Here is a 14,114-nt window from a genome sequence, read left to right as displayed (position 1 = left end):
CTGTTGGGAATGTAAAATTCAGACAGGCCTGATGGGAAGTCAAACAGCCAAACTCGAATATACTGGATAGAGATAGACAGCTGGGCAAGTCTGGCCTGTCCATCGGAAGATAATTGGCCCCATTCAAATGGATAGATTGTTGTGGATTACCCAGATGGAGCCAGACTTTCTGGCACCTAGGTTCCCTGCCGTTACCTTATATGGGATAAGGTTACGTGCAGACAATGCACCTGCGGATGGATCCCAGGGGTGGGGGTGTCTTAGTTTCCTGCAGAGTTGCAATCAGTAACTCAGTTGGATGTTGCGATCCTCACCCAGTGACCTCATTAGCTGAGGGCCATAGAGACTTCTGGAATGGCACGAAGAGGGAGGATAAGAACAGACACCCAGGGACCATCTCCAGCGAAGACCTGTCACAGAGGCAATGGAGAGGATTCGACAGCGGACTTGAGAATAGATAGAAGAGGTGAATGAAACCCAACTTCGCAGACGAGAGCCCTGAGCCACCTGATATTATTATTTAATATTTGTAAGTCCGAAGGGGTGTGTCATATTTTAATTGCATTTGCTCTAGATATAAATTGACTGTGGTAACTTGGTAGTGGTGGAATTCTGTGTTTTGTTTCATATTTTGCTTCAGAGGGAAGCGGTTGAAAGGATTGAGTGTCGATGGTAGATTTGCTGATGGATCTTTAGAACCATGGAAGGTGCTTCATGAGGCAACAGTACTCGAGTTTGATGGTAGGGGACGTCTCAATTAGTAAGCATTTTAGTTGGGAAACATGTCACTCTCCTTGGCCTCGCATCACTGTCCTCCCGACATTGGTTTTTCTGCTCATCAAACTTCTCTTCCTCTCATTTCTCCAATGACTGCTCAGATCATGGACCATTCTGCGAGTCACCAATAATCTGGGGCGAGATTCTCCGACCCCCCGCCGGGTCGGAGAATCGCTGGGGGCTGGCGTGAATCCCACCCCCGCCGGTTGCTGAATTCTCCGGCACCGGAGATTCGGCGGGGGCGGGAATCGCGCCGCGTCGGTTGGCGGGTCCCCCCCACGATTGTCCGGCCCAGATGGGCCGAAGTCCCGCTGCTAGGATGCCTGTCCCGCCGGCGTGGATTAAACCATGTCTCTAACCGCCGGGACAAGGCGGTGCGGGCGGGCTCCGGGGTTCTGGGGGGGCGCGCGGGGCGATCTGGCCCCAGGTGGGTGCCCCCACGGTGGCCTGGCCCGCGATCGGGGCCCACCGATCCGCGGGCGGGCCTGTGCCGTGGGGGCACTCTTTTCCTTCCGCCTTCGCCACGGTCTCCACCATGGCGGAGGCAGAAGAGACTCCCTCCACAGCGCATGCGTGGGGATGCCGTGAGCAGCCGTTAACGCTCCCGCGCATGCGCCGCCCGGCAATGTCATTTCCGCGCCAGCTGGCGGGGCACCAAAGGCCTTTTCCGCCAGCTGGCGGGGCGGAAATCAGTCTGGCGCGGGCCTAGCCCCTCAAGGTTAGGGCTCGGACCCCCAAGATGCGGAGGATTCCGCACCTTTGGGGCGGCGCGATGCCCGACTGATTTGTGCCGATTTTGGCGCCGGTTGGCGGACATTGCGCCGATACCGGAGAATTTCGCCCAAGATCTCTCTTAAGTTACAGTAGCACAGCGCTCAGTCTCTTCAGGTGAATTTCCAGAATAAATATTGATAGAATATTGGTGGTGCCTCTACAAAGTGCTCCATAAATCTCTCAAATATCCTCTTCTAACAGAATGTAATCAGTTATTCTCAAGTAGGAAGTAAAGAGTGAAAGCTGAGTCTATTTGCAATCTTCACCAGTGATCTCCTGTAGAGCTAGTTGTTGTTAGGAGAGGTTGTATCTTACAACGCTAAACAGTAAAATGACTTGCAGTTTCTTTAACAAATATTAAGAGCCAATTTAATCATTCTTCTGTTTGACTTTCCTACCAAGCATTTAAAATAATTTGCAAAGGTGATGTGTTGTACCAATGGTGACTAACGAGGCACTGCAACTAAGAGACCCCAGCTTTACCAATTTGGAACGCTTTTAGCATTTAAAGTACTTGCACTACAACAGGGAAAATTGTGTCCTTTTTGCATTTTTAAAAAACAGCTGAGGACGATTTTACTGCCATAATTTAACAGGACATCCATGGTGTCATTTCTACAGTGCATGATCGCATGACTTTACTTATCCTACCACTATGGTCAGTATGGTAGAGGAATTGAGAAGGGATTTAATATTTCATCTGGCTGGGGAGGGTGTGGACCATTCTTACTCTCTATGGCTAGATAATTTTTAATTACTTCATGAAGTACTTACAATACTAACATATGAACAAGAGCAAGAGTAGACCATCAGTACCTGAAACCATTTAATAAGACAATGGCTGATCTGATAGTAACCGCAAACTTGTATCCTGCCTACCCCTGATATGCTAGCATCCACTTGCTTACCAAGAATCTATCCACCTTTGCCTTAAAAATATTCAGACTCTGCTTCCACCGCCTTTTCAGGAAGAGAGTTCCAAAGATTCATGACCCTCTACGTGAAAACGTTTTGCTTGATCCAAATTTTAAATGGGAGACCACTTGAGCGGGATTCTCCGAGCCACGGCGCCGCAATTGCGCTCGGCGCGGGGGCGGAGAATGGGGGGCGGGATTCTCTGGCCTCCCGCCGGGTCGGAGAATCGCGCCCCCGCCGGTTTCCGAATTCTCCAGCGCCAGGGTTTTGGCGGGTGCGGGAATTGCGGCACGCCGGTCGGCGGCTGCTGGCAGCGCCCCCCCCCCCCCGGCGATTCTCAGGCCCGCGATGGGCCGAGTGGCCACCCGTTTTCGGCAGTTCCCATCGGCATAAATCACAGGAGGCCCTTACTGGCGGGACCTGGCTCCACGGATGGCCTGCAGAGTCCTCGGGGGGGGGCGGGGGGATCTGGCCCCGGGGGGGTGCCCACACGGTGGCCTGGCCTGCGATCGGTGCCCACCGATCCGCGGGCGGGCCTGTGCCGTGGGTGCACTCTTTCCCTCCGCACCGACCACTGTCAACCTCCGCCATGGCCGGTGCGGAGAAGAACCCCCCTGTGCATGCGCTGGGGTGATGCCAGCACACAGTGCTGCTCCCGCGCATGCGCCAACTCGCACCGGCCGGCAGAAGCCCCCGCGGCAATTCTCCGCCGGCAACTGCCTGAGTTTCCGCCGCCGTGATTCACTCATGGTTCCACCCGGCGGGCACTCGGAGTGGCGGTTGCGGACTGCGGCGTCCCTGGTGGGGGGCCGGGGTGTCCGTCACCGGGGGGGGGTTTCTCCAGGACGGACAGGACCACGATCGGGGGCCACCGATCGGAGGGTGTGCACGATCTGGGGTGGGGTGGCTATATTGTGGGGGCCAGCCTGCTGTGTGGGTCCGCCATGTTGTGCCGGGCCACCGCCGCAGGCGGGCGCCGCGGGCATGTGTGGACCTGCAGCCGGAAGTGCAGGGCAACGTATCGGCAGCCAGAGCTGCGTAGACTACTCTGGCCCTGCTAGCCCCCTTCAAAACGGAGAATCACCCTGGACTTTCTAGAAAAAAGTCCAGAATGATACCCGCCCGTTTTCTCGCGGGCGTGGGGACATAGCCCCATTATCAGAGAATTCCGCCCCTTATTTTTAAACAGTGATGCCCTAGTTCCAGATTTTCCCACAAGACAATACTTCCCCTCTGCATTCACCCTGTCAAGGTTCCTATAAATCACCTATCAATCAAATCACCTTACTCTTCTAAACTTCAGCGGATACAAGCCTAGCCTTCCAACATTTCCTCAAAGAGACAACCCATACATTCCAGGTATTAGTCTGGTAAACCTTCACTGAGCTGCTTTCAACACATTTACATCCTTCCTTAAAAAAGGTTTAAGTAGGAACAGAACATTTTAAAATATATTGATGCTAACTCTAAGACTCATTTACTTACAACTCTATGTCATGGAATAGTGAAACTATAGGTTGATTTATACAATTATAATACTTTATGATGAAATTGAACCTCAGGATACCCACACAGTCCAGATTCTGATTTCCACACATCCTGTAACACTCTGCCCCTGTTGAGCCTGGCTCTGTGGCATTGCAATTTAAATAGATCTTAGGTGGTAAACATTCTGTAAAGGGGAAAAAAGACTTATATTTACGTAATACTTTTCACAAAGAAATCAGCATCTTTAAGTGTTTTACAGACAATGAAGTACTTTTGAAGTGTGGCCACGAGTATAGGAAGAACAGTGGCCAAATTAAACTTGGCCAACTTGCACAAATAGCAATGCGGTGACCAGCAAATAATCTGTTTGTTATGACGTTGATTGAGGGATAAATATTGGTTAGAACAATGAGGATAACTCCCCTGCTCTTCGACCAAATAATGCCATGGGATCGTTTATATCCACTTGAGTAGGCAATCGGACCTCAGCAACATCTCTTCCAAAAGACAGCACTTCCAACAGTACACTGCATCCTCAATATTCCATTTCAGTGTCAGTCTCGATTTTTTTGTACTCAAGCCCTGGAGTGGGAATTTAACCCATTCAGAGGTAAGAGTACTACTAACTGAGCCATGGCTGGCAAACCTTAAAATGCTTGTAAGATTGTATCATATATTAGAAGTAAGCTAACAAGATATTTATCAACAAATATAACTTAAAACTGGACAACAAAACTTACTTTGTATGATACTTAGTGATGAAATGCATTGCACGTTTCCGTCTTGACACACACTACAACAGATCGGGAGAGAAGTGTAAGATAAAATTGTAAAAATACCATTACTCTGCATCTGGGTATTCCAACCTTTTCCGGCCATGGAACCCTTTTAACCTCCCAAGAGTACTGATGGAACCCCTGATAAATATTCTTGTTAAGTTAGATTTAAACCACAGAGAATTGATTGTTTAACGCAATAGAGAAAAACATACAAAAACTGATTTTCTTTTCTATGCCTTAGAGTAAACATTAATCATAATTACGAAGTTATCTTATTCAATAAAGAACTTAAGTCTCACCTTTTTGTTATTTTTAAAGAGATGCTATTTCTTTTGCTCACAAATTTGTTTAATATTAAGAGTGCTCTTGGGAGAGCTTGATTCTAATGTCAGAAAGGTATACACACATGCACATTCTAAGCTCTCTCTCACATTTTCACCTCTCCCTCTCTTTCACACTGATACTCACCTCTCATTCTCACCTCTCTTTCACACACATATTCTCACTTCTCTCACTTACATACACACTCACCGGCTCTCATTGTCTCTCTTCCACATACATTCACCTCTCCCTTTCACACACTCACCCTCCCTCTCTTTCAACTAACCTCTCTCTCTTTCACACACTTACTCTTTTCCACGCTAACACACACACACTCATAGATACATAGAACATACAGTGCAGAAGGAGGCCACTTGGCCCATCGGGTCTGCACCACCCACTTAAGCCCTCACTTCCACCCTATCCCTATAACCTAACCCAATAACCCTTCCTCACCTTTTTGGCACTAAGGGCATTTTATCATGGCCAAGCACCTAACCTGCACGTCTTTGGACTGTAGGAGGAAACCAGAGCACCCGGAGGAAACCCACGCAGACATGGGGAGAACGTGCAGACTCCACAGTGACCCAGCGGGGAATCAAAACTGGGACCCTGGCGCTGTGAAGCCACAGTGCTATCCACGTGTGCTACCGTGCTGCCCTAATTCTCTTTCACACACTCACATTAACACAGACACCTCTCTCCCTTACACATATACACTAGCACTGCCCCTCCCCCCTCTCTCTTTCATACTCACACTCATCTGTCTCCCCTCACTCCATGGCTGATTCCTCCCTCACTCCAAGGCCAGTTCCTCATCCGCTCCAATGTCGCTTCTCCTCCCGCCCCATGGCCGCTTCCTCTACCACCCCAGGGCCGCTTCCCCTCCCACCCGATGGCTGCATCCCTTCCCCCCCATGGCCACTGACTACCTTGCTCCACCATCTGGTCTCTTTCTCAACCTCGCTGTAGCTTGGCCCTTTGAGAACTTACTTTCCCACCATTTCCAGCTTGTCTAATCAGAAGCTGTCTTCTTGCTGCATTGGCTGCTCATACATTGGTGTCTGATTAGACAAGCAGCTTCATATCATTCCCAAATTTTATACACCAGCTTGGCCTACCGTGGAACCCCTGGATGTATTCAACAGAACCTCAAGGTTGCACGGACCAAAGTTTGAGAAACCTTGCCCTACATAATCACTCTGACTTTAAATTACCAATGTGTATCGCCTTGATTAATCATCTGTCCAGGATTCAAGAGGGAGCCTCGATAGAGGCATCGGCATTCAGATGAAGGCACGCATCTGCTTTTCTCATTCATGTACATTCCTTCTGCGCAGCCACATCCATCCACCGGTACATGTTGGATTCCACACGTAATATCCTTCTCACTCAGAGAATGGCATGTGCGCCTGCAGCTTCTCATGTCATAACTGTATATTAGTGTTTTGGGACAGGTCTTTATGTAAGAGCCTATAACAAATTAGTTAAAGCGAATAAAAGTCAAGAATTTGAAAGGACAATGAGACTTCATGTAACATTTGTTAATCCATAGTGCCAGCTAATGGCAGACTCTAACTAAATGAGTCTTTGTGTGAAAATATACAGAAGCCTCAGTGTTTTAATATTCAGAAGCAGCTATTTTTAATTTATGTAATTTTTACCCAAACTCAAAACTTTCATCAGAAGTCATGCTAAATATAGACTAATATACTAATACTGTGCTCACTGACTTCCACTGGCTCCTCGCTCAGCAAAAGCTGGATTTTAAAATTCTCTTGCTCTCAAATCCCTCCGTGTCCTTGCTCCCTTCTAACTCTATAGACTTCTCCAATTCTCTTAGATCCTGTCCTCCTATTGCACATTATATTTTTACCAGTCTATCATTAGCAGCTGTGCCTTCAGCTGTCTAGATCCTAAGCTCTGGAATTCCTTCTTTAAATCTCTTTGCCTCTCTATCACTTTTAAGATTCTCCTTCTTTCCTGAACTCTTTGACCAAGCTTTTAATATCTCTCTAAGTGACTCGGTGTTAGATTTTGCTTGATAACACTCCTGTGAAACGCAGTGGATGCTTTACCATGGGCAAGTTCTTCAGCCTGCACTCGGCATTAACGGGATCAGCAGTGCAGGTGGAAAGTTTTGCGAGAATCGGGAAAGACACAAAGGGCGCAAACCTCATTTCACTAGTTTTGCATTCATTTAAATATTGTTAGCACTACATGAACCCCTCCTCATTAAATTTGACCAGATATGAGGCAATCAAGGGGATGTTTCCGAAGGCACAGGTGTAAGTATAGCACACAGGGGGTAGAGGGACATGCCCGGGTAGTGCCAGGCGGCATCAATGTGTGGTGCCTGGTGAGTTCCGGGTATACATCTGCCTTGTTGGTGAGGGGGTGGGGTGTTCAACAACACTGAGGATTATCGACAGGGGGAAGGTTCAGAACTCTGAGGATTGCTGGGGAGGGTTTGGAACTCCAAGGATTGTCAGATGTGGGAAACCGGAGGGCGTGGGGGAGGCCCAATACCTCCATAATGAGGGCAAGGGGTCGTTAGGCTGCAGCGCTGATTGGGATACCCTTTAAAAATTGCGTCCAATCTCTTTGGAGCCAGTTGCTGGCTCTATGAGGCCCTGCCTTGCCCTGCCAGAAACACCCACTCATTTTGTTTGGCCTAAGAGACTCAACATCTGGTGAGAAAACTGGGGCTAGATTCTCCATTTTTGGGACTAAGTCCCCACACCTTTGGGAAAACTGTGGTCTGTCATGATATTCAAACACACATCACAACACACACATCAGGCTAGCAGGCAGCCATCGTAGAGCTCGCAGCTCTTGCTGCCGGTATGGCTCCCGGACTTCCGAATCAGAGGCCGCGCATGCGCACGGCAGTGGCCTGTAGCGGCCGTGCCGTGCTCCACGGCGTACTCAGCCCCCGACCTGGACCCGCATCGGCCCGCACACATTGGCCCCAGCCCCGAATGAAGCCCCCCTTTGCTCACCGATCGGCCCTCCCCAACTGTGGCATTCCCGGACTGAATTTGCAGTCACGTGAGGATCCCGGACGGTGGGGCCATGAGAGGCCCACGCCGTCGGGGATTCAGACGGTCAGGCACGGAGCATCGTGGGGCGGGCCACAGGCAATGGCCTGAGGCGGTGGATACTCGGCACGGCGTACTCCATGAGTACAACGATTTTCGGGAGGCACAGAATTAAAAAACCGGCGCCACTCCCGATTTTGCCGCCAAAACAGATTCTCCGCCTGGTCTCTGAATGCGATTTTGGCGTCGGGGAGCGGAGAATCCAGCCCCTGGTCAATGCAACTGGAGAGTTCCACATCAGGGGCGGGATTCTCCAACCCCCGACCGGCGCGGCGCCATTCCCGCCCCCGCCGAATATCCGGTGCCGGAGAATTCGGCAACCAGCGGGGGCGGGATTCACGCCAACTCCCGGCGATTCTCCGACCCGGCGGGGGATCGGAGAATCCCGCCCCAGTTCTCTGTCTGAGCCTGAGATTTTGCCAAATTTTGCTAAGTTTCTGCCACCGTTAAAGGTGCTATTTAATGCAAGATGTTGTGGTGGAAATGTGGCTAGATGAATGAACAATGAGTGTATTTTAATGTCAGAGGTGATGCTCCCACTGTACAGTGATCCCAAATGCAAATATGTTGTCAAAAATCTCTTTTAAATAGTTTCTGGGCATATTTAAAACATCTGCCTACAAATGGAATACTGTACAACAGTGATGCTTCTCTTTCCTGGTGTGCAATGTTGTTATACAGAGATGCTCAACACACACATTTTGGAGCAATGGGAAATCTATTCCCAACTGCCAATCCAGTACAATTTCCACCAGTCAAAATTCCAGGACAAATGTGCCTGTTATGGTTTCCTCGAGCTTCACTAATCTTGGGCGAAGTTCTCCGGAAATGGCGCGATGTCCGCCGACTGGCGCCCAAAACGGCGCAAATCAGTCGGGCATCGCGCCGCCCCAAAGGTGCGGAATCCTCCGCATCTTTGTGGGGGCCGAGACCCAACCTTAAGGGGCTAGGTCTGCGCCGGACTAATTTCCGCCCCGCCAGCTGGCAGAAAAGGCCTTTGGTGCCCCGCCAGCTGGCGCGGAAATGACATCTCCGGGCGGCGCATGCGTGGGAGCGTTAGCGGCCGCTGACGGCATTCCCGGGCATGCGCAGTGGAGGGAGTCTCTTCCGCCTCCGCCATGGTGGAGACCGTAGCGGAGGCGGAAGGGAAAGAGTGCCCCCACGGCACAGGCTCGCCCGCGGATCGGTGGGCCCCGATTGCGGGCCATGCCACCGTGGGGGCACCCCCCGGGGCCAGATCGGCCTGCGCCCCCCCCAGGACCCCGGAGCCCGCCCGCGCCGCCTTGTCCCGCCGGTAAGGTAGGTGGTTTAATCTACGCCGGCGGGACAGGCATTTTAGCAGCGGGCCTTCGGCCCATCTGGGCCGGAGAATCACGCGGGGGCGGCCGATTCCCGCCCCCGCCGAATATCCGGTGCCGGAGAATTCGACAACCAGCGGGGGCGGGATTCACGCCAGCCTCCGGCGATTCTCCGACCCGGCGGGTGGTCGGAGAATCCCGCCCCCTATTCTTTTGTTTCAAATATAGAGTGCCCAATTCATTGTTTTCTAATTAAGGGGCAATTTAGCATGACCAATCCACCTACTCTGCACAGCTTTAAATGACCCGGATCGAATCCAGGTCCTCATCGCCGTGAGGCAGTAGCGCTAACCGCTGCACCACCCGTGCTGCCCACTCACTAATCTATTATGAATATAAAACAAAAGCTGACTTACCGCACACTTTTTCCCGCCAGTTGGTTAACATGACACCTTTGCTGGCACAAGCTCGAACGTAGGAATACAGAGCAGCACACATACAATCCTCGTTGTTTTCACAGTTGCAGCTGTCATACATGCATTTCTAAATAAAAGGGGAAGAAGAGTACCTTACCACTTTATACAATCCAAGTTGGAGAGAAGAGTTTAGCTAAAACCATCATCATCTTTGCTTCTACTTGAATATATGACATCGGGGAAAGATTCCAAATCAACTTGTTACAACTGTGTTTCTGAAAGCCAATTTTAATTTTTTTCTTCCTTGAGGTAAATGATATAGAAAATCTGGAGCACACATTTGTCACTCCCACATATACACAGGGATATTTGTTGGAAAATTGAGGTGGCTATTCACTGGAAAATTGATTAGTGCTTTAATGTACCGTAGCATTGTGGATAGCACAATTGCTTCACAGCTCCAGGGTCCCAGGTTCGATTCCGGCTGGGGTCACTGTCTGTGCGGAGTCTGCACATCCTCCCCGTGTGTGCGTGGGTTTCCTCCGGGTGCTCCGGTTTCCTCCCACAGTCCAAAGATGTGCAGGTTAGGTGGATTGGCCATGATAAATTGCCCTTTGTGTCCAAAATTGCCCTTAGTGTTGGGTGGGGTTACTGGGATGTGGGGATAGGGTGGACGTGTTGACCTTGGGTCGGGTGCTCTTTCCAAGAGCCGGTGCAGACTCGATGGGCCGAATGGCCTCCTTCTGCACTGTAAATTCTATGATAATCTATGATAACCATTGAAAAACTACAGCATCCAACTAATTTAAGTGTGGAAGGTGTTGTTTTTGGAGGTTGAGATGAAATGCAAGGATTGTAAAAAGCACTGGAAGCAGAAATGAAATATTATCAACCTACCTTGAAATAATCATTTGGTTGAACAGTGGAATGGCAAAGAGCAAAATCTCCTCCTGGCTCTTTTAAAAGGGAGCACCAGTATTCTGCATAGTTTTCTGGAAATAATTAGAATGTTTCCTGAGTTCTTACAGAAGAGCAGTCCGCTGTAAATAGTAGTACATTTCACTGCACCACTCACACTGCTCACATACCCGAAACTGTTGAACAATACTCAAGCCCCCAAGTTCAAAGATCATGAAATCCTGTGAGAGAATAATTGGTTCTTGTCTGGGACATAAATACTGAAATTTACCTATGCTAGAATTAACTTTTTGTTCCCAGGAACAGATTTGTATTTTGCAGAAATATTTAAAATGTTTTACTCCATATGAAGAAAGGTCAAATAAATCCATTGCAATAGGGCAAAAATTTAAAGTTTTTACTTTAAATTACCCCTGCTAACCGAGCCCAAATTCATTCCCTTTTGTTCTTACTGTTTTCCACACTTATACTGCAGGGGTTTTCCAGACGATTTGATTTAACCATGCATCTCCCCTGGGCTTTCCATGTGTTTGCAAAGGATGCGGCTGTTCCCTCAATTATGCCATTGCTTGCCTTGAAATCATCATGCAGAATGTCATTAAAATTCCCACAGAAACCTAGCAGAAACAAAACAAGATTATGTTCAACCTCAGCCTTTAGATATTTACTTACAGTGAAAAAAATTACAAATAAAAAGTTAGAATATAGCATTGGAGTATATGGGCGGGATTCTCCGACCCCCTGCCGGGTCGGAGAATCGCCGGGGGGCGGCCCCGCCGGCCACCGAATTCTCTGGCACCAAAAACTTGGCAGGGGCGGGAATCGCGCCGCGCCGGCCCCCCCCCCCCCCCCCGGCGATTCTCCGGCATGCGATGGGCCAAAGTCCCGCTTCTGTCATGCCAGTCCCACCGGCGTGAATCAAACCACCTCCCTTCCCGGCGGGACTGGCGGTGCGGGCGGGCTCCGGGTTCCTGGGGGGGAGGGGCGCAGGGTGATCTGGCACCGGGGGGTGCCCCCACGGGTGCCTGGCCCTCGATCAGGGCCCACCGATCCGCGGGCGGGCCTGTGCTGTGGGGGCACTCTTTTCCTTCTGCCTCGGCCATTGCCTTCGCGATGGCTGATGCAGAAGTGACTCCCCCCCTTCGCATGCGCGGGGATGACGTCAGCAGCCACTGACGCTCCCGCGAGGTCCCTTCGGCCCCGGCCGGCGTGGCGCCAAAGGCCTTTCCCGCCAGCCGGCAGCATGCCAACCACTCCGGCATGGGGCTAGCCCCTCAAGGTAACGGCTTGGCCCCTAAAGGTGCGGAGAAATCCGCACCTTTGGGGCGGCCCGACGCCGAAGTGGTTCCCGCCACTCCATCCCGCCGGGACTCCCCGCCCCGCCGGGTAGGGGAGAATCCCGGCCCATGTAACTAGATGAAACTGACAGGAGGAATAATTTGTTGAGATCAAAAATGGCTGAATGGGAAGGACTGAATTAAGGGTTAATTAGGGTCCTATGAAGAAGGTATTCGATAAAGCCCCTCATAAGAGGCTGTTGGCTAATATTGAAATCTATGTAATTGAATGCAAATTATTGGCCTGAGCAGAAGGAGTAAGAAAGTAGAGTTCATGGGCATGTACTCTAATGCGGAGACTGTGACTTGTGGTGTCCTGCAAGGATTTTAGTTAGTGCCTCAACTATTCACTGTATTTATTAATGACCGATAGAAATCCATGTATCCAAATTTTCCAGTGGTTGTGGATGAAAGCATCACATTACAAAGAGATCTTAATAGGGTACATTAATGGGCAAAGCTGTGTCAACTGGGGAAGAAAAAGTGCAGATCAAGAGAAATGATTCCACTGCTTGTCAAGTCTGGGATTGGAGACGTATGGAGACGTTTGGAAGTCTCTTCCTTAAACAGAAATTAATGCTGGGCCAACTGTTAATTTTAATACTGATGAATAGATTTTTGTTCACCAAAGGCATTAAGGGTTATGGGGAAAAGGCAGTTATATGGAGCAAGATCACAGATTAGCCATGATATTCGTAAATGCCAGAACAGACTGAGGACCTAAATGGTGTACTCCTGTTCCCATGATCCTATGATATTTGGAACCAAGAATTGTTTTGGTTTGAATTGCCCCTAAGTGAAGGTGACTTACAATACTGTGATAAATTCTAGGTGTTCAATACTTACCACATGTCTTCCCTTTGTATGATTGTTCCAGTGTTATGTAGACTTGCATTAGAGGAACTATTTGGACCTGCAGTTGCAGGCCAAACCGGGTCTCCAGAAGGATGTGAAATGTTGATGGCTTGAAAACAGTATAATTTGCTGCAAAAACAAAATGGTTCAATATTTATATAGCTGCTGCCTTCTATAGCCAATCTCACAAAGTAATCATCCAACCTCTGCTCAACCCATCTTGAGATCAAGTTTATTGTGAGAAAGCGACAGGTCCCCTTCAATTGTTTATTCCTCTTGAGCTGAGCTAGTATCCAACTATTCTAACACACTCTACTACTGTCGAGCTAGTATTTCTAAATGATTTGTGTTGTGGTAGCAGTCTTCAAGCTTACATATGTTTTGTAATCAGATGTGTTATCCATTGCGTGCTGGCCCATCGCGCGGTGGCATAAGGGTGGCACAGTGACATAGTGGTTAGCACTGCGGCCTCACAGCGTCAGGGGCCCAGGTTCGATTCCGACCTTGGGTGATTGTTTGTGTGGAGTTTGCACTTTCTCCCTGTGTCTGCGTGGGTTTCCTCCAGGTGCTCCAGTTTCTTCCTAGGTCAAAGATGTGCAGATTAGGTGGATTGGCCATGCCAAATTGCCCTTAGTGTCCAAATAGGGATACAGGGCTAGTGTGGGGACTGAGCCTAGGTAGGGTGCTCTTTCGAAGGGTCAACACAGACTCAATGGGTCGAATAGTCTCTTTCTGGCATGGAGGTTTTCTATGATTCTGTGATATTTCCTGATGCAACTGTAGTATTTTTATGTACATGGATGAAGAGAATTTGGGATGAGAATTTGTTTGTGTAATACCACTTCAAGCAGATAATGATGATTCCCCAGGGGAAGTCAGTCCCAGGACACTCAGTCTACACATCTTTCTTCAATGAGGAATGCCACAAAGGCTGTGCAGGTCTGGTCCTCAGCACTGTCTGTCACCAGAAACTGGGGCGTCATTCTCCGACCCCCCAGCGGGTCGGAGAATGGCCGTTGGCCGCCGTGATCCCGCCCCCGCCGGTTGCCGAAGTCTCCGGTACCGGATATTCGGTGGGGGCGGGAATCGGGCCGCGCCGGTTGGCGGGCCCCCCCGCTCGATTCTCCGGCCCGGA

At 49.7% G+C, this 14,114-nt stretch overlaps 1 protein-coding gene across 1 annotated transcript in view; it reads right to left on the bottom strand.

Moving 5' to 3' along the window:
* Window positions 1–14,114, bottom strand: part of LOC140430256 (uncharacterized) — a 99,895-nt gene that overhangs the window by 37,447 nt on the left and 48,334 nt on the right. Inside the window, exons 11-17 of the mRNA XM_072517682.1 lie at window positions 12,971–13,108; window positions 11,240–11,404; window positions 10,767–10,861; window positions 9,870–9,996; window positions 6,272–6,527; window positions 4,695–4,747; window positions 4,038–4,138 (exon numbers count right to left, since the gene is read on the bottom strand). Of these exons, the coding sequence (XP_072373783.1) occupies window positions 4,038–4,138; window positions 4,695–4,747; window positions 6,272–6,527; window positions 9,870–9,996; window positions 10,767–10,861; window positions 11,240–11,404; window positions 12,971–13,108 (935 nt within the window). The remainder of the gene's footprint in view (window positions 1–4,037; window positions 4,139–4,694; window positions 4,748–6,271; window positions 6,528–9,869; window positions 9,997–10,766; window positions 10,862–11,239; window positions 11,405–12,970; window positions 13,109–14,114) is intronic.

Source organism: Scyliorhinus torazame, chromosome 10, assembly GCF_047496885.1.
Source record: "Scyliorhinus torazame isolate Kashiwa2021f chromosome 10, sScyTor2.1, whole genome shotgun sequence".
NCBI classification, from domain to species: Eukaryota; Metazoa; Chordata; class Chondrichthyes; order Carcharhiniformes; family Scyliorhinidae; genus Scyliorhinus; species Scyliorhinus torazame.
This window is presented reverse-complemented; position numbering and strand designations above follow the sequence as displayed.